This window comes from Nyctibius grandis, chromosome 24 (assembly GCF_013368605.1).
Source record: "Nyctibius grandis isolate bNycGra1 chromosome 24, bNycGra1.pri, whole genome shotgun sequence".
In the NCBI taxonomy this organism is placed as follows: Eukaryota; Metazoa; Chordata; class Aves; order Nyctibiiformes; family Nyctibiidae; genus Nyctibius; species Nyctibius grandis.
The window spans coordinates 3,267,972-3,289,152 of NC_090681.1; the positions used below are offsets into that span (position 1 = coordinate 3,267,972).

The 21,181-nt window shown below is 38.7% G+C and overlaps 1 protein-coding gene across 2 annotated transcripts in view; it reads left to right on the plus strand.

The window, feature by feature from the left end:
* The window catches only part of MACO1 (macoilin 1), a 28,602-nt gene that overhangs the window by 4,564 nt on the left and 2,857 nt on the right, over positions 1-21,181 (plus strand). For both annotated transcript variants that reach the window (XM_068417789.1, XM_068417790.1), the window contains exons 2-9: positions 4,767-4,908; positions 5,603-5,729; positions 6,954-7,077; positions 9,271-9,449; positions 9,908-10,406; positions 18,639-18,797; positions 18,994-19,176; positions 19,942-20,062. In XM_068417789.1, coding sequence (XP_068273890.1) covers positions 4,767-4,908; positions 5,603-5,729; positions 6,954-7,077; positions 9,271-9,449; positions 9,908-10,406; positions 18,639-18,797; positions 18,994-19,176; positions 19,942-20,062 — 1,534 coding nt within the window. The remainder of the gene's footprint in view (positions 1-4,766; positions 4,909-5,602; positions 5,730-6,953; positions 7,078-9,270; positions 9,450-9,907; positions 10,407-18,638; positions 18,798-18,993; positions 19,177-19,941; positions 20,063-21,181) is intronic.

Here is a 21,181-nt window from a genome sequence, read left to right on the forward strand (position 1 = left end):
GGTTTCCTGGGATTCTTTACATTTCTCTTCCTTTGCAAAAATTTAGTTGGCAAGTATTTAACATAATAGTTTCCAATATGCATACCACGTCCCAGCAGTCATGTCTTCTCTCTTGCATACTTGCTGTGCTCATTGTGCACTACTTTTTTTGTCCACTATTAATAATCTTATATATACATTTGTGTGTTTACATATATAAATATTTTTTATTTTAAAATCTCCAGTGATAACTCGGTGAGCATCCCCAATGTTCTGTCTGGCGTTGGATGGGTAACCTTGAGATGGTGGTTGTTGACTCTTTGGTGATTTCACACACACGCTAAACTTCACCTTTCTGAAGCCTACCTCTATGTTTGGTGCCCTGCCAGCCTCAGGATGCCTTCACTCCATTGTCCTGCCTGAGTCAGGCTGCAAAATGAAACGTGCCATCAGTTCTGCTAAGATTCACTTTCCAGCCTTTGGGACTTGCTGATAATAGTAGGATAGAATAGAGGCTTAATTTGCTACCACTTTGGATTTGGGGTGCGTAACTGTTTTTTTCCTAGTGATTTTTTAAAAATATTTTTACCTTGCAGCAAGCACAATATCTGTTTCTGTGGAGCAGTAGAAAGAGAACAAAGAACAAGAGGAAAAGAAAAGGAAAAAAAAAAAAAAGGAAATGGCATCTGGCACTTGCAGGGGGAGGGAGGAAGAATAAGGAGGAAAATTATTTGTTTGAAAATTCAAAGGAGGAGCATGGCCACTGTTGGGTTATGAATAAATCTTTATGTTCAGTATACATTAGCCATCAATTGACCTTTCACAGAATTTGCAGCACTGTAATCACTGCTCCTTCCCGTTCGGTACCCTGCTCTTATGAATGTGTCCCTCCTTCTCCCTCGTCTTGTATTACCCTACGAGATTAGATGCCATATGCTAGTTGTATAGGGAAAGCCCTGTCCTTCTTCAACCTCTGGCAAATCACTGAAGTCAGATTTTTTTTGACATGTGTCAGAAAATTGGATAATCCAGATTTATCTGCAGGTATTTATCTGCAACGATCTTCCCCTGTATTGAGAATAAACTCGGAATTATAATTGGCATCACGGAATACACTTGAGCCTTTCGAATATGAGGGCTCTAGAGGTTAGAAAGCACTTCTGCCTAGTGAATATTGCCTCTAAGTGAGGATACTGACGCAGCAGCTATCAAAATTGGAGAAATGTGTGGATGTGCCCAGAAAGATCAATGACTGTCAGAGGTTCACAGGCACCAAATGGCTGGTGCTGGATTCCGAAGGAGCGCCAGCTGTCTGGGTCGGAGGATGAGCGTGTTGGAGGGGAGGCGCGGGGGGACACAGACTAGATGATAACAATAGAAACGCGCTGAGGGGGAGAGCGGTGTCTGGAAGGAATCAAGGGACTGGAGAGCAACGCTGAAGTGGGTAGCACAGAGCAGAGAAAGGGAGGAGGGCTATTGCTAAATTTTGTTAGTCATTTCATTCATGTGATCTTATTTGAAAGGTCTGTTTTATGAAACAGAACAGCAAAAGAGGGATTAGCCTGTCCAAACGAGAGGTCCCTTAGCCTGTTTTTCTTTGGGGTTTAATTCTTGCTGGACGTTTTTCAGCTATCGCTAATTTAAGCATTCACTGAAGAGGTGTCTGGTCACTAAGCCCTTGTAAATTAACTGACGAACTGTGTGCTTGCCAGGAGCAGCAGATCTCGGTGTGCAGCGTACCTTCATGGAAGAGAGAAAGCCAAGATTTGTGCTCCTTTCTTCCGCCTACAAGGACTCATTGCCATCTGCAGACTGCAGTGTGCTGCAAAGCCACCCGAGCTGGTTGTAGCCCAGCTGTGTGTGTAACTGGGGAAGCTCAGCACATAAAACCGGCCCATTTCGAGGAGGGAGCTGATGTCTTTAGGCTGCTGCCAATATGGATTTTTAAAGCTGGGGTGGAGCGTTTAGTTGTGGACTGCAGTCTCTGACTCCACAGTCCTGCATGCTTTAAATGCAGGGGGTTCTGATGTAAAAAAAAAAACCCTAATTGATGGAGTATAGTACCTTTAAAAGGTTTTCTATAAGTGCATGGATGCATGTGGACTCATGCAGTTGAATACATATGTAGAATATGTTACGCTACAGTGAACTTTTTTGCAGAGGCCAACGTAAGTGGATGAAGTCTTTTATAAAAGGAAATAACTTTCCTGTGTCTTAGTCTTGTACTCATTAAATTCTTAATTGCTTTTGAGTCCTTCAGACGCCTGAGAAGCAGGCTGTTTAATATTGTGGGGAAAACCTTATTACAAATGTTGTATTGTTACAATTCCACTTTAAAAGGTGGTAAATGTCACCATGGCCTTCGGATTGATATGAATTTAATATTAGAAATCACTTTAATGGCTGTATTACAGAACTCTTATTCAGCAAGGGCTTTAATTTAGAGTGGCACTTACCAATTGAGAAACATTAGTTCTGATAACCCTAATTTGCTAGGAAAGATGTAGTCTTTGGGTTTCAGTGTCAGAAAAAGAAACAATAGTCGTAACTTTAACCCAGGAAAAAGTGCCTACACAACACAACCGCTTTTCCAGCTAAACAGGCAGAATAGTGATGGCCTAGGTGTGATGCCTTCATATATTTTTTCAAATCTTAAGAGCTGCACAGGTACAATTCAATAGTACGGTCAAAGCGAACCCAGTGATAACTGGGTACCCAAATGCCTGTCACCTTTTATGTCTAAGTGTTCTCTGAATGCAGCTACTTTTACAGATTTCTGTTGAAGATTTAAACTTTAAATAAATAGAGAACAGCAGCACACGCAAGCATAGTCTGCCGGGACAAATGTGTTCGTTTAAGGTTTTCTGGTGGGTTTTGTTTGGTTTTTGTTGTGGATTTTTGTTTGATAGTTATGCTGTAGTTTCGTTCTTCTCCAAGAGTAGTTTTTGACTAAGTGGCTGCGGATGGCTCTGTAAAAACTGAAAAAAGCAGTGTCTTAACTTTTCCAAGTGCATGCCTCCTTAATTTTGTTTCCATTAAATTAAAGTGCTTCCCGTAGCTTCTTTATTTGCATTTCTTTTTCCGTCCTGTTATGTTAAACTCCAGATACAGAATATTCAAAAAGGTGTGTGTGGGGGAGGCTGAGGTGGGTTAAATGTAGGAATAGTTGTCTATTTGTCTCAGACCTCAAAAATGTATTTTCTATCAAGACTTTCTTTAGTTTGTGGAGATTTAAAGCACGTACATTCAAGAGCATTTGTGTAAGTAGTTCCACTGAAGCAATTCCTTTCAGGGGATCTAGTCGCAGTAAAAACCTTGGAATTGGGGTTTTAGGGGAGAGCCTGATAACGTAATGAGATCAGCTCAGCAAAAACTCTTCCGTTGGGTGAAGCTGTAGGGCCGGGGCAGTTGATAAGGGTCACTTTCAGGCCCGTGCAATTAATCTTTGATTCACAAGAAATCAAAGTGTTTTCCCAGTTGTGTGGTTTCGAAGCTGACCTCATGCAGTGTTGAGTGGTAATTGGACGAGTAGTTCAGTTGCTTCTAAACCTCTGCTGGTAGGTAACACTTCCTATAGAAGTTTTCTATTTTCTGTCTTCTCTGAAGCTCTGAACAACTTCCTAAAAAAGCCACAAGTCCATGAACAGTGCAGAAACCTGACCCTACCTGGCACCGGGCACACAAACTCTTGGCAACTTACCAGTAACCATTCCAGGGCAAAGTCCTACTGGTTTTGTTGGCAGCATGATAGAGGAGGAAAAATAAGTTACTAAAAGGAAAAACTGCCCTTGGTTTAAAAAATAAAAATATATTTTTAAAAAACCCACCTTTGTTATAACCCCATATAGTGCAACAAGGTAGTTGCCTTTTGGGGAACTGGAGTAACATACTAGATCTCTGGGTGCTGGATTTTGGAGGAAAAGGGGTTTTGCTTCCTCATTTTCAGCAGAATGGATTGGGCTGATCCCTCAAGTGCTCCTGTGTTAGTTAGGTGTGACCTCAAAACATTTTGAGCTCTGTAGCCAAGAGGGATCATCAATAGTTCAAAATGCAGGACTAAGAATACGAGAATGTGGCTTGAAATAATGAAAAAAATAGAAGTTAGGCAGTCTGGTCTCGGGTCTCGTGTGCCTCCATTTTTCTGTTGGGTTTGGTTTTGGTTTTGGTGTTTTTTTGTTTTTTTTTAAATGGGTGCATTTACTTTAATGTGGATGTTTTCAAATATAACTCTGACAACTCAGTATCAAAACAGCCTTCCTAATTGCTATAGTTATAGGCTTAAAATATATCTTGATTTATTGGTGTTACAGTTTGTGTTAAATGTGGAAAACGAGTGAACATCTGCAGTCTGAGGAGAGGGAACACAGACATTTCTAAGCTCTGGGTACAAGAGTGCAAACTAGAAGAGAAGCATTTTGGCTGTGACAGCATACCTGTTGGCAAGACTGGGCTGTGTAAAAATACGCTGCAAAGCTAAAGGGAGGTTGTCACTGAATGTCTTGTAAGAGCAGCAAGCCTTCTGTTTCTTGGCTACTTCAAAAACAAATGCAGTTGAATATAATTAGCTTCATTAGCCCAGGCCTGATTTTAGTGTAATAATAAAAATACCTATTTTGTACAATTATTTTGGATGAAGTTTTCTTACCTGTATTATAGTTGTCTGTAGTTTTTATTTCTGAACTTTTAATTAAAAAAAACAACCAACCAAACAAACAAAAAAAAGAAACTAAGTCTCTCTATTGGAAATACTGACCTGAAATTACCTTTTTTTTTTTTTTTTTCCCCAGTACTTTTCTGTATCTGAAGTTCCTGGTAGTGTGGGCCCTAGTACTGCTGGCAGATTTTGTCCTGGAGTTCAGATTTGAGTATCTGTGGCCCTTCTGGCTCTTCATCAGGAGTGTTTATGATTCCTTCAGATACCAGGGTTTGGTAAGTATAACACAAAATTACTGTCCCTTTGTAGGGAAATCCTACAACGTTTCAGGGCATATTCCATGTTATACAACTAACTTAATGGTGCTGATGATCGTTTTCACAAGAGGAATTTCCAAGTGACTAGGGCTCAAGTCTCTTCTCTCTGACTGCCTGTTTTATCTGTGGCAAGTGGAAGTGAAATATATAGCTATCAAATTTTCACCATAGGAAAATACTGTTTGAATTCCTGACATTAGTGAATTGGTTTAGATCCCTATATAACAGCGTGTTCTTTAAAATAACATGGAAGCCCTTTCCTGTTTAGCTCTTTATTACTCTTTCAGAGAGTAAATGACACTGCTGGTTGGTTGGGGTTGTTTTTCCAGAAGGAGAATATAGTAATGATAATTCTATATCAATAGTGTAAATGAAAGTCTTCAAACAAAATAATAAGGAATAAATATAGCTGTGTGGAAACTTGTTGGAAGAGTGGATGGGCACAGATCCTCACATTGCACCCATTCTCTCTTAATTGGCTAAGTTTCTGCTTTCATTGGCTAGGCTGCTCCTTTTCTTTGCCCTGATTATGAACAACCCTAGTGTTTCCGTGTTGAAATCATTGTGGTGTCACCATTAATAAGTAAACTGGTAAAATTTGCTGGAATAAACCAAAACACTCTTCTTTCCCCCCACCCCTCCTTTCTTTCAGGCCTTTTCAGTATTTTTTGTTTGTGTAGCATTCACATCAAATATAATATGTCTGCTCTTCATACCAATACAATGGCTGTTTTTTGCTGCCAGCACGTATGTGTGGGTACAGTATGTCTGGCACACAGGTAGGTCACTACTCTTTATTTACAACTTATGATTTCAATATATATCTTAGTGCTTTTAGTAACATGCAGAAGCCCTCTTCTATTTGTTACCCCATTTATTTTAATGCACTTTTGTTATAGTTAAAAACTATATAAAACTATAAAAACTTTTGCTTTCGTTAGTATGCTGATTTGCACTTGATACACGTCTGGGTGCATCTTGTAGTAATCATTAAAACTTGATCAATGGAACTGAAGGTGTATAAACAGAAATTCCAGAGCAGTAAGAAAAAGAAAACATATTTTCCTGACCTTGCAACACTTTTGCAGCAATTCAGCAAATACAGAGCACATAGGAGAGGTTTGTGAAACAGTGTTACATTTAAATTCTCATTTATGCAGAATGCAGCTATTGAAGAGAGACGAAGTAGAGATCACAGTAAATAACATCAGGGCCTCAGAGTAATGCTCTTTTTAGTTTCAAATTTGAGACCTGTTTCCAAGTCAGCACACAATATGTTGATGTCAGTATGTAATCAAGAACTTTGTTTCTTTTTATGAAGCTTGTGGCACGTAACTGGAATTGATTTGTGGAAATTTACAGTGGCTATATTGCAAGCAACGGTGGTGCTCTACATTGGCCAAGAGGCTGAAGACCTTAGTTTTGCTTGGCTACTGTCTTACATTCTCACCAGCAGTGCTGGAGAGAGGAATCAATACAGCGTCCTAAATGTTCCCCTGATGGAGAGTTTTGAGTCACAGACTGTTGTCTGCATTACTGTATATGGAGTAACCAGTACGGTGCTTACTCACTCCTGTTTTCTTAGCTGGTTTGCTCACTGCTGCTACTAAGATATACCTAACTTGGAGTGAAAAAGTAGTCCAAGCTTACCACTTCTGACTCAAAGATCATAAGCTGTAACATTACCTCATCTTCTGCAGTTTCTTCCATTTGTGTTTCTTTTCTGAGTGGGGTTTTGTGCCAGCTATTTCGTTAGCTGGGCATCTGTTATTTTTCACTGATGCCTTATAAAAGTAATAAAGCAAGATAAGGAGACAAAAGTTTAGAGTTGGTTTAAAATAAAGACATGCTAGGTACTTTGTTCTGAAAAAAAAAACCTCTTACAATTCCCTATATGTCTGAAAATTTCCCTTGACTTTTGGAACGTTTTAAAAATAACTTTAAAATATTTGCTGCTTGTAATATATTACTAAGATGTTTCTCTCTTTTTCTCTTCTCAATAGAGAGAGGTGTGTGCTTACCAACAGTATCACTGTGGATACTTTTTGTTTATATTGAAGCAGCCGTTAGATTTAAAGATCTAAAAAACTTCCATGTAGACCTTTGTCGTCCATTTGCAGCACACTGGTAAGTGTGGGTTTTTTCTCCTTATTAACCTTTATTTCACCGGGGAAATTAATATTCAAAGCTTTTTATATTGGCTCAGGGTTTGTCTGTTTGGTTCTCCCCTCACACATCTGTCACTAATATTCCATGAGAAATGATGCTAAACATTAGCCAAGTACAACCTTTCTGAAGATGCAGTGCTTGTGAGTACGAAATTTGCAGCGTGGATGTTCCTAGCATTTCTTGAAAGTTCTTGTCGTTAGTTTACAAATTTTGTATTTACATAATGAATAGATGGTAAAAGTAGGATAAAAAAATAGTTTCACTGATGATTTATGTATGTCATTACAAAAAATTTCTTTTTCCTGTAACAAAGCACTCCTCTTTCCCCTCTAATGAGAAGGGTTCTCATGAGCATCTGATTTCATAACTCACCAGAGGAAGTGAATAAGCTTCAGGTTGAAAAATCATGCCAGAAAATAAAAACCAAGCACCTACCTATTACACTACTTTTGGAAGTAATAAGTGACTTCAGGCAAAAGACTTAACTGCAGAGTATCCATATCTGGAAGAAATGCACTTTTATTCCACAGGTTTTGAGGGTAGTATGCATTGATCAGGCTGCCTTTAAAATGTGTCCTGTTTTTGCTGGAGTCAGTTGCCTGTGATACAGTCTCCAGTGAATTAGACATCTGTCATTTTAATTTATATTGTCTACATTGTGCAATAAATCCCTTAAACACTAATTAAATTCTATAATAGGTTACAAAAGCACTTTAGAAGCTGTGGGGAAAGGTCTTTCTGCTGCTGAATTGGATGCAAACATTTCAGCTTGTCATCAGAGTTTTAGAACTGTAGCTACAGCTGGCTTTACACACTACTACAAAAGAAGCATTGGCAGAAATAATGTCAGATGCATATGCAAATGATTCTTGCATTCTGGCAGCTTACTTAGAAATGCAATTTGCACAGTGCTATTACTGAGCAAAGAATGAGAAGATTTTCATGGTTAATAGTCATCTACATCTGAGTTTTCCCCTGACCTAGGACACCTCCAGTGTTTAAAATGCAACTTCACTATGCTTTGTTAAAATACTTGTCCAATATGTATTTATTTTTATACAGGAATGTTTGTTCACTGATCGAGTATCCTTGTTAATTACACTAGCATGATTTGTTAGCATTCTCTACTGGTGCAGGTGTCACAGGCTAATAAGAATACCTAAATTCTGTGTGATGAGGCTGATACACAAAAAATATTTCCAAAGTTCTGTTACGCTTCTGTCGTCCTCGTCAACAAGTGGAACAGCAGAGTCTGGCTGGAAGTGAAATTCTTCATATCTTATTGTCAGTAAGATAAGTGCAAGAACTAAGTTTAGAGAATAGATGTTTTTTGCTTACAGCTTCAAGGTCAGTCTCTTAAATGAGGAATTTCTAAAGGCCATTTGTTGCCCACAAAAGATGTCTGAATTGTGACCATCCTCAACAGAGGTGGGTAGTTATTGAGGCTGTACCTCCAGGGTCCCTTCTAGCTGTACCAGGTGTGGGTGATGGCACTTGGGCTCACAGCCTTCGTCCCCCCAGGAATGCAGTAGCCCCAAAGCTGTGGGTTCCAGTGGCTTCTCCGGCTCTTGTCTCTCAGCCTGTGCTGCGGTGAGAAGGTATTGCAGGGCCTGTTGCAGAGACGGTATTTTGGATAACCATTGTTTTGTCTCAGCTTTAGAGTGGTGGAAAAGGGGTCTGCTCTTAATTTCTGAGTGTGAAAGGATGAGGCTAAGGATCAGTTTCACTGTTCTGGATGAATTTTGTTAACACATCTCCCAGTTTAATATCTTATATATTACATGGCCCTTCAGGGACAAAACTTGGGAACTTGTGCTCTACTTGGCTGTTATCTCCTTAAAAGATGCATAATTCCTAGTCTGGTGCTTGTCTAAAAGCTCTTTGCTATGCATAGTTCAATTGCATTGTCGTAATCCTTTAATCTATGCTGCAGTTAATTGCTGTCTGTAATGAACTGTAATTTTATCTTGATAAAGAGGTGCCTATGTTTTCGAACTGTAGCTTTGTTGTAGTACAGGAAAAAATGTTTTATATGTAATTTTCTATGAAAAGTTGTAATCCAGATGTATTCACAGCTATATACTTTATTACAATTTATTCATTTGCTGTTATGGTTACATTTTGAATAACAATGTTGCTTTTTTTTCTTAGTATTGGCTACCCCGTTGTGACTTTGGGCTTTGGCTTTAAAAGTTACGTCAGCTACAAAATGCGTTTAAGAAAACAAAAAGAAGTGCAGAAAGAGAATGAGTTCTACATGCAGCTTCTCCAGCAAGCTCTGCCCCCAGAACAGCAGATGCTACAAAGGCAAGAGAGGGAGGCAGAGGAAGGCAAGTTATACTTATTACTTAATGTGTTTGCTATTATCTGCTATTAAAAAAAAAGCCTGCTAAGGAGGAGCTTCATTAGTCCATGTTGTTTTGATGAAAGTACACTGAACTTAGAACCAGAGGAGCCAGAAATAAAATTATTTTGGCAGTGGTTATTATGACAGTAGAAATGAATTATGCCTGCTCTGTTTAGTTCTTTATTAGCAACTACATCAATCTAGTCAGTCTATGAAGCACTAGTATTTATTATTAAATCCCTTGGTTACTGTTTCCTGCCTGTAATGAGAAAAAAGTCTAAAAATACCATGTGACTTCTGATTTTCTTTTCTAAATAGACTCTAATAACGATTGTTTTCTGCAGAAATGGTTGATGTGTACTTAATGATTTTTCTTTATGTGTCACAGTATTGATTGATTTAATGAACTAAGTATTTTTTTTTTTTATTTTGGTATTGCAGCAGCCAAAGGATTATCTGATATGGATTCCTCAGTACTTTTGCAGCACAATGGAGGCATTCCAGCCAATAAAAAATTATCTGCAACGTTGCCAGAGCTAGAATATAGAGAAAAAGGGAAAGAAAAGGACAAGGATGCTAAGAAACACAACCTTGGAATAAATAACAATATTTTACAACCTGTAGACTCTAAAATACAAGAAATTGAATATATGGAAAACCATATCAATAGTAAAAGATTAAATAACGATCTTGTAGGAAGTACAGAAAACCTCTTAAAAGAGGACTCATGCACTGCCTCGTCCAAAAATTACAAAAATGTCAGCGGAGTTGTGAACTCCTCGCCTCGCAGTCACAGTGCAACCAACGGGAGCATCCCTTCCTCGTCTACGAAAAATGAGAAAAAACAGAAGTGTGCTAGCAAGAGCCCCAGCACACATAAGGACTTAATGGAAAATTGTATTCCTAATAACCAGCTAAGCAAACCAGATGCACTGGTAAGGTAAGTTTGATCTGAGCGTTGTGTAACAGCCTGTCTTATCCTCCCTTCGTTCCAGTACATCAGATCTTCTTTTTTTCTTAGGAAAATGTAACTTGTGATCCCGTAAATAAGACAGAATTGTCTAGTAATGGAATGAGGTAACAAGGAACTGGGCCTTTTGGGTTCTGTTCCTGAGTGTTGCCCTCTGGTTTGCTATGCAGCCTTGAGCAAATTGCTTCCTTTCTACCTCAGTATACGATACTTACCTACCTCACAGGGGTGTTGTGAGGCTTAATAAATAGCTTTGATAATCATTTGATAGAAGGTGTGAGGGAAATGTGGAGAATCATTATTACAGAGCTCAGTGGTTGTGTTCTTGACAGATCTTCCATGGGGTGACCTTTACATCTCTAGGGAATTCAGTGGCGTTTGATGGTGCCTGAACAGGTGTTTTGTCTTAATTTTTTGTTTTGTTTTGTTTTTTCCCTGGAAATGTTTGGCTTTTGTTTTAATCCTCAGTTGACAAGTATAGATGCAAAGTATCAGCTACTGTGTAACTCCTTAAAGCACTAAGTTCAGATTCCTGCTGGCATACCTGCTGCCTCACTGGTTTAAGTACAGGTCACAAGGGTTTAATTTAGCTGCCTTCTAAACTATAAAGATTGAAAAAGTCACATCTTTACATATGCTTATCTGAAGTTTAAATAAAGATGTGTTTATGAAACACAGCTAAGTACTTACAGCATGTAAGTCCTGAGACATGCAGTGATGTCATGTGTTACCAAAACAAGTGCTTGTAAAAAAGAGGTAGTGTGTGACTGTTCCAAATGAGGAGAGAGAGGCATCTGGAACAAAACTGTTGCACAATTATGCACTTTCCTACCATTCCTGGCTTGTGTCTCTCTTTTTCCTTTTCTCATGTGCTGAACACTCTTTGGCCAAAAAATCCTTGTTGGCAACTTAATGGGCACACTGGGTTCCCTTTCCCTGCAGGTACCTTTTGGTAATTGGACTTTTGACTCTGGTCTGTCTCTGAGGATTTGTGCTGTGTGAATACAATTACTCCAATGAAAATATTATTTTCTCCTCTGATAGTCACTCTGCCACTGATTGGCATCCCTCTGCCTATTAAATACCCAGACTAATTGATACCTAATGTCTGTAGAGAACTTGCATGAAGCAAATAAGAAACTAGCTAATCAATCTAATCTGTGAATCAAATTCTGCTAAGATTAATGGGATGCAGATGGCTCTGTCTTCAGCAAAGATGCATCTAAATAAACATATACAGGACTGCTGTATTTGTATGTTGCCAGTTTCAGGTGGGCATCTCTCTATATGGCTTATTTGCTCACTGAGGAAGAGAACAGGTCAGTTCAGCTCTGCTGCAGCTCAAGATATCATTCATAAGTCTTGAGGAAAGGGAAGGGGAGCGCTTTATAGAGTGACCTGTCAAACTAAGAATTTTGTCCAGTGTAGCTATGACAAGGAATGAGATTTAAACCTTGTATGTTTTAAGTTTTGAATTACACATTGAAATTTTTATATGCTGTGATGTGAGCTTAGACCAGGTGGTCATTGTAATTGTCCAGAGTGGGTTTCCTAATGCAGAAGTGAGTATACAATAAACTAGACTGTGCCCTTACAGAATTCTAGCTCCTCTAATGCACTGAGTAGGGATGGAGTAGACGATTAGTGTACTTTGAATGTGCCTTTGTGCAACGTAGCCTTACTCTGCCCTAGAAGTGAATTAAGCTACTTCAGTCTTTTGTTTGTCAAGTGATGTGTGGGTGAGATGTGGCTGTTGTGCTACAAATTTGTGTAGCTGCTTATTGTGCGCTGATTTCCCCGTGCAGGCAAGCCAGGAGCACTTAAAACACCAACGTCCTGTGTGTTGCTGCTCACAGTTTTACAAATGCAGATGACTGAAATCATTCATGAAACCTTATTCAGATTGAGTATGTAACTCCTACACCAATAGAAGCATAAACTTACCTGACAAATTGGATGGGATGGAATGCACTTAAATGTAAAAATTCATGTTTATTTCTTTTAACTTGTCAGTTATCCTGTCCCTGGAGTGTAAGGCATTTGTTCATCATCTTTTCCACTTCCAGGAGTATTACTCATTCCTGTTGTTATTAAACTTTCAGTCTGCATCAGTGCTGTACCCTGAAAAGGGCTGTGTGAAGTCCTGCGTTTGTGTCCAACTTTCAGATCAGATCTGTTCAGCTTCCACATAAAGATGCTTTTTATAACTTCTTGTCCAGCAAACTCACAGCAGGATGTCAAAACCAAGCTGCTTTCCTTTTGTGTTCACAAATGATTTCCCTGAGCTGACTAACCAGTATTAAATGTAAAGTATGCCTTAAGACTGCTAGGGACTCAGGATTAACAGGGGTTATTTGAGACAGTAAAGATGGGGATTTTTGAGAACAAGACAGTCTTGCATGCTTAAATACTTGATGTGACATTTATATCTGAAAGGGTACTGCTAATTAATTTAAGTTTATATTTTATATGTACAATATTACTCTTATTTGAAACAGTAAGTTTTTATTTTTGTTCTCTCTGGTAAACGGTTTAGTGCATGTGGAGAGGAAGTTACTGATCCCCATCTCTAGGTATTTCAGTGAATATTATGTTATTGTCATTTTGATAGCTGGAACAGAGGGACTCAAGAGGCTCTGTCCCTGCTGATCAGCCTTGAAAGTAATCTCTGTCTTTTTTCGCTCCTACAATTGAAATAAGCATCCATCAGAAGTAGATATTTAAGTCTGCTTGTTTGTCAAGCACTTAGTAATTGAATCTCTGTGATCTGAGCTGCTTATTTCCCAACACTGTGGTAATTGGGCCAATGGAGGGATACGCTTGGTATCCAGTGGAGGGATAAACTTAGTATCCCTTTACACTTAACGTTGTTTGTCAGCAGGTACAGAGCAAGTTGACTTCTTGTTACTGTTTCACTGTCATTTCTGAGGTACAGCAGATTTTGTTAATGTTTTAGGGGCTCGATGTATGGAACGAGTCCAAGCTGTAATTGCTGCAGAATTTTTTTTTTGTATTCTATATTACATAGTGATAATCATGTCCTGCCTCTAGCTATTTGCACCTTTAAAAAAAACCCCCAAAACAACAAAAAAAACACACAAAAACTGGCAATGCAGCTTGGCAAAACTGTTTGTATCCATAGAGGTCTTGCCTTTGGCACCTGAGGTGTTGAAACAAGCTGTCTTATGTACTAATTATTCTCAGAGATAACTATGACATCTTCTGGCAGTTGGACTAAGAAAAATATTTGTGAAGCAAGGGCTGGTCTATAACATCTTATTTTACTTTCCTAAAACTTGATGTTACTGGCAGAGACAGACGTGAAGGTTTTAATGTAAATTTCTGTCCATTTGATGCTAATTATCGTACATCTTTGTGGCACTGTTGATGTCCTAAGAGTGGTTGCTACTTCTTCCTCAGCCCCCTGCCTGAAGTGGCATTAATATACCAGACGGCTTTCTGCTGTCAGCTGCAGTGGGGGAGATGGTCAGTGTTTCATGCAATGTGATGGGAGTGAGGGAAGGTATAGAATAGAAAAGCAAAAGAATTGGGGATGTAAATTAGAAATCTGGGAGATGATCCTTCTAGCAGACCATTTTCAAGCCACTGTCAACCTGTGCTTGGACTGTTCAGAAGGAGAATAACCTCTGGAAGTGCCAGCTACTTAGATCAGTTCTGTGTAGGAGAAAAATAAGTAATTTGGCTTTCTTTCTATGGATTACTGTCTTTTTCGTAATGAAAAATGCTCTGAGGAACTGCTAGTAACAGCATATTAGTTACAGCAGGAGAACCTCAATGCTATGGGATGGCATTGGCTACTTCAAACAAGTAGGTTCACTGCAGGGGGATGCTTATGCCAACAGATTGGGCCAGAACAGAACAAAGGAAAAAATGGGTCTCTTAGAAAAGCATCTGAGTGCCTTCTGGGTCTTCTAAAACTTTAATTTTTATATAAATTGTTTTTAATGTGTGTGCAATTGCCAGGTGATTATGGAGTTGCATTAACCAAGTAAACTGAGCAACAAGGATCAACCTGTTATCAATACTAAGGAGCATTAAGCTGAATTGAGTTGTCTTCAGGTTGATCCATCAATCTTCCCTGAAGTGTTTGGGAAAATACTCAGTCTTGGAGGTGATTACTGATTAATTCTCTTCATCAGTGAGATCAGGAATGATAGGAGGTAGTGCTGAGGAAAGAAAATGTCATAATCTGCAACTAAACCCTCATTTTGAATAGCTGTGTGTCAAAATGACTTGTAGTTTGTGCAGCAATAGGGAGAAGTAGCTTCTAGAACTCAAGTTTTCTTCACTGCTCCCCCCGCCTTGGTAAATAACTTTTCCAATAAGCCTGGAAATAAGAGACTTAAGCAGAAAATGAAATGGTAGAAAGAATAATAATTTTAAAAAAAAAGGTGCTGTCTTATTGGGTCATTTATCATTGTAACAGTAGTGCAAGACTATTACGGAGGGGAGGAGGGAAAACTCCATGCACTGGTCTGTGCTCGTAGCAGCGAAGCTTTCTTTTATGACATTGTATTGGTTTATCTTGATGATGTGCTTTCATTTTAGAAAGGGGCAACAGAAAGGGTGTTTTTAATCTCCTCGTGCTCCTGTGAAAATGATGGATGACCTCTCTGTGTATAGAGAAGAGCTTTGACTTGCTGTTCCACAGGAGGAAATTCTTAGGCTGAAAATGTTTGACTGGACTTTATAAATGGATGAGAACATGGTTACACACCAGAGAATGCAAGGAGTACGTGTGGTTTTGAGGGGAAACTACCTGCATGTCTCTCTTCCCCCCGCTCCACCAATGAAGTTGTATCTCTAGCTAATTGTGGTGGATCTAGGAGAGAAACCATATAGGAAAGATTTGGTCCTTGCATTGTGATGGATTATTAGCTTCCTAACTCATTTTAGGTAGTAAGAAGCATTTATTTGCTCTATAAACTGCAGAAAACGTCTGCTCTGGTATTTAAAGCTATAGCAAAAAGTACAGCATAATGAAAAGGAGTAATTAAAAACTGGTAAAATCTTTAAAATTTATTCTAAACAAGTCCATCAACAGATAAATTTCCAATGGTTTTGTCTACCATTGACTTGGAAAAGATTAGTTTTCTCTGTATTAATTTTCTTCTGCGCCTTTGGAATTGCAGTACAATAGTTCATCACTCCCTGCATGTAGATTGATCATGTTTTACATATGTTATTCTGTCTTCCAGCTGTTTAAGTTAGGTCATCTGTACTGACAGGAGCGATTGTTTCACAACAGAATAGCATCTCTTAACTGCAGGGTGGCCTGAAAAATTCAGATGTACAGAAGTACTGGAATCCTTTGATTAGAGTAAGTCGGAGCAGTTAAGTTGCCACTGTCTCACTGAGGAGCCTACTGTGAGCTCGTTTGTGGTGGCTGGTAAATTGGAGAGTCTTTGTGTTTTAGTGGATTTCACAGGCAGTAACAGTCCATCGGTACATGGTCTGCCTGGCTGTGTTTTAGTGGTGTGGCTACTGGTTTTTCATAAACAATGGAAGCACCCAGAGTTTGAGCAATTCTTCTTGAGTTTCATGCTGACTTCTTTGTGATTTACAGTGAAAGTTATAATGAATGGCAGGTCAGGCTTATTTTCCTGTAAAAATGACCCAAAGTCCTCTGTTGTCCTTCAGAGTAGAAGAACAAATATTTGATGCTTGGAGAACATTTGAAAAGTTAAGGCAGAAAGGACATCCATGAGGCTTTGGCTCTGTGTTCAGGCAGGGTTTGAGCAATGTACCGTGAGTGTGCAACACTTCCTGATCCCAATTCTCACAAATTTAATGTATGCAGTTTTGGTTGGACACTTTTACCTATGCTGAGTGAAAAGGAAGGCTGTGGCTTGCAGCCTCATGAAAGCAGGCATCCTTTCTGCTCACACTTGTGTGCACTCTACAGCTCACGCAGGTTTCAGCTTTCCTTACAGCACAGTCTGGACCAGCCCCACGAGCACTGCGGGTACAGAGCCCTCACAGAAACCAGCAGGAATGCCATGAACCAGATGGCTTAAGAAGTTTGAACTAATGTCAGTACTCTGTTGCCAAAAATACAAATTCAGCTTGTCCTGTGCCAGCACCTCTGATTTATTCGGGCTTTACCTGATCAGTGCTTCTTTTCCTGGAATACTAAATACCCAAAATAAACCCTGGTATATCTTATTTGAGCAAGTTGGACATAGTCTTAGTTATAGGGAAAAAGCTATTTACAGTGTCTTATTTTCCACAGTTATCACATTATTGTAGGGATGTATGTTGAAATTATTTATGGATACTTGTCAAGGTAAAGTATGTATGATTTATGTGCATTCCTTTACATTGTCCTACCAACCATTTTCTCACCTGTTTATTAAAACCTATATTAAAACCAATCAGCTATTGGCAGACAACAGTCTGTTAATGCTTCCTCCAGCATCTTACTCTCTTCCATTAAGATTTGCTCTTTCTAAAACACTTAGTTACTGCTTACTGGAAGATTAAATTGAACTGTTACATCATCACCCAACGACTGTCCAGCTCTCTCACTTAACGTACTGAACGTGGTGAAGACACATACCTAATAACGTCTGCTGATGGGTTTTCCATTTTTGGTTTGTGTGCTATGGTTACATGGTTGAAGGAATATTTGGTCAGGTTTGCAAATTCTTTTCCTCCCACAACAGAGTACAAGGTGTTGAAATGATTTGTGGTCTTCAATATGAAATGTGTATTTGCTTTGTACTATTTGCCTACTAAGTATAAGTTGGTTTGGTTTGTTTTTTTAAGGTACATTTGACCACGATTTATGCTATATTAAAAGGAGCTCATCTTACCACTGGCAGAGTTCAAATATAACTAGAAAGACGGCTTAGTACAGCTGTAGAAAGTGGGATCTGAGCATTTGAGTTATAGGAGTGTATTATAGACCACGCTCCTTTATGAGCTGTTTCTCGCTCTAAATTTACCCAGCAGACCTCTTCGCTGCAGCTTTAGCCTATTACAGACGTACTTTTATGAATTTCCATAAGTTTGATGATTCCACATTTAACCTCTTGATTTATTCACACAGGATGTTCTTACGCCTCGTATCGTTACATCTCTCACTAGCATTTTAGGTTGAGATTTTCCTGCCCTGAAGCCCAAAAGAGCTAAGGGCTTTCATTAGGACAAAAAGCTATAACCATTCATCTGCGCTAGTGAATGTCGATAAGGGCAGTTCATTTTGGCTTTTGTGACTATTTTCCCTAAGTCTTAATGTTCAACTAGCACTAATTCTGTAATGAACCTTAGGAAATAAAAACATCTTTATCTTCTTTATGAACACTTAAAAACTTTTAAATCAATAACTGACAGAGCAAATGAGGGTTATGCGTGAATGACTGAGGCATATTTGCTTTAAATAAGTATGTAACAGTGCTCATAAAAATGATTATTCACCTGTGATGTGGTTTTATTCTAACAATCAATAATCTTATTTTGAAATGTGGGGAAAAAGATAAGGTGAGCTGGGGGCCTCTCTTTAGAAATTTGTGGTTTATTTAACCAATTTTGGTTGAAAATATTTTAATTAATAAGCTTACATGAGCCTTCAAGAACTTTCTAAAGCTACAATGAAGTGTATAGCAGATGGTCTGTGTTCAGGAGCAATTAAAACTGAATTTACTGACTCCTGAACTGTGGATGACTTAACACATACTCTTTATTTGACATGCACATCGTGTACTTCAAGAAAAAAATGTTTAGGTCAGAATTCAGCAGTATGCTCCATAGCTCAGCTATAACTAACAAATGAAGCTCATAATTTGTTGAGAAAAGTAAAATATGTTCATATGTGCACCTGTCCTCGTTTACAACTTCTCAGACTTACCCATTGCACTTCTGCTTGAAGAGGAAAAATATAAATCCATAGGATTTGTTTTACAGCTCTGCAGTGCATGGTGGAAAACAAAATTCCTGTGGGAGGTTGTGAAGTGTGTGTATAGCTATACCTAGAGCTATATATATATAGTTATATAAAACATTATTATTATTTAGCAAGGATAGACATAATTTCTGAGAGTTTATTATTTTAAGAGTCAAGGGTTTGGGGGGTTGGCAGATGGTATGATGTTTACTCTGGTTATTTTTATATAACGTGCTTGAACCTTTGGGTAACTGGGAAATAAAGTTGAAATTGTCTTTTAAAATTGTCTTTCTTAGGTTGGAACAAGATATTAAAAAGTTAAAGGCTGACCTGCAAGCGAGCAGGCAGATTGAGCAGGAGCTACGCAGTCAGATCAGTTCTCTAACTAACACAGAGCGGGGAATTCGATCTGAGATCGGACAGCTCCGGCAGGAAAACGAACTGCTTCAGAACAAGTATGTGTTCCTACACAGCTGTGTAAATTAGTTGCTGATGCCTGTAGTCTGGTAAAGGGGAAGTATTATGTTAAGACTCTGCAAAATTTGAGGCACTTGTCTGCAAATCCAGCACGACTCATTTGGGACCATTGACAGCAATTTATTTTTAGTAAATAAAAATCCTCCATTAAATCCCATACCTGTTACCTTCCAGATTACACAATGCTGTACAAATGAAACAAAAAGACAAACAAATGATCAGCCAGTTGGAGAAGAAACTAAAGGCAGAGCAGGAGGCACGAGCCTTTGTAGAAAAACAGTTAATGGAAGAAAAGAAAAGAAAGAAGTTGGAAGAAGCAACTGCTGCACGTGCTGTTGCATTTGCTGCTGCTACAAGGTACTTTCTTCTACCCCAGAAGCAAGCTTAGCTCCAGAAAATCACTGAAATGTAGCTGTTGCTACTGCAGTGTGTTTTGGGGGGATTTGGGGAGGCATTTTTCACTCTTCTGTACATAACCAAGTAGTCTGTATTTGATTTTTAAAGATAAGGTTTATTTGTGTTAAGGCAGTGGGAGGACGGGCGATCTCCTTCCATGAAGCTGGGTCTCAGTGCTCATACACTGCATTTACAGGGTGTAAAGGATGAGTATGCTCTAAATTATCTGCTGTGCCTTGATTGTGCTAACAGAGAGATGTTGTACCCTGCATGGATCAGTCTGCTTTAAAAAGAGGAATATCCCCTTTCCTGTGGGGACTGTGAACCAAGATTCGTACAACGACGTTGGCCAAAATACTGTCTTGATCTCACTTGAAAGCTTTCTGCTCTAGCCAATGGCTACCAGTGCTCAGCACAGAGGTGTTTCATTAGTGACATGGGTGTATAGATGGGAAGTTTTTTGAGATGAAAGCATGGCACCAGTGTGGATGACTTTAATCTGCAGTGCTCCAAATGTCTAAAAAGAATTATTTCTGCTTTTCTTTTCTCCGTATTTCATAAATATTCTGAATTTCCTAATACTTGAGGCATAACGTTGGGTAACTTTTTGCAGCTTTTTGTATTGTTGCCATAAGGGAAATTCTCTTGCTTTCATGTTATAAACAGTTCAGGATTGACAGCCTCATTCTTACTTCACCACCTTCTCTTTTAATGTTTTTTCTGCAGAGGAGAATGTACTGAAACTTTACGAAATCGTATCCGAGAGCTGGAGACAGAGTGCAAGAAGCTAACAATTGACATAAAGCTGAAAGAAGATCAGATAAGAGAACTAGAAATGAAAGTTCAGGTAATGAGAAAGCACCAGGGGCTGAGATCAGCATCACAATGAGTGCTTTCAGCCCTCTGAAACTGGTGGATCTACATAAGAGGCAATCAACACCTTCAAGAATTACGCTCTTCAGATGTCTGTCTTGCTTGTCTTGCATAGGGCTTTGTAAGAATGTGGGTGTGAGAAAGGTTAATTGTCTCAGCTCCACACCATTCAATTGTTTAGATTATTAGAATTTTTTTCCCCAAACCAACGGTCTGGGTAGACTGAGAATATAATCCCCTCAACAACATTTTTTGTCTAATGTGAGGAGCTTGTTGCCAGTCTGCATCATTATAAATTTCACTGCTAGCAAATAAGATTGCTTACTCAATGCAGTCTTTAATCACTGCCCATACATTTTTTTTTGTGGTGAAAGTGTTTGAATATTGAAAGTACATTGTGATAGACTTGTAGCAGACACCTTGTCTGGCCTGTTAGAGTTTAAGAGCTCAAATGTGTGAGTTGAAGTTGACGGTATTCCTTGAAAATGTCTGTTCCTAAAGATGTACTCAGACTGTCAACTGACAATTTGCATGAATATGTATTTTTAATGTCTTGTGGTTTTTAGACACTCTTCAAAATCCACCTGGTGTTATTGTGAACTTGTTTCCAAATAACATATGCAGCCTTGTTGTCCTGGGTTTACCAAACTGTTGGAAACAGGTGTGGTTTATCCATGGAGAATATGAGCATGGCTTTCAAATAATTAAAACCAGCTATAATCAAGCTTTTTAATTTTATTATAATCTTCAAACTGTTAGAGAAGCATTTTATTACAGGCGTTAATATTTCCCCTGTTGTATTAATGTTTCTTTATTTTAAATTATAGAACTTTTTTGTGTGTATAGTATTTCTTTTTTTCTTAGTCAAAATGCTAATGCATACTTCCCAGCCACAAGGTGCCTGTCTCTTACGTGCAGAATACTCGCTCCCTCCTTTTCTCTTTTCTAAATTTCTGGGTTTGCAGCACAGTTAGGTTCAATATGGGACGTATTCCGAGATAAATCCCTTTCATCAGTCAGCTGAAATAGCTTAAAATCCTTATTTAGTATCACTTTAAACTGTCTAGCAGGAGATGAGTCCCCATTCTAGTCA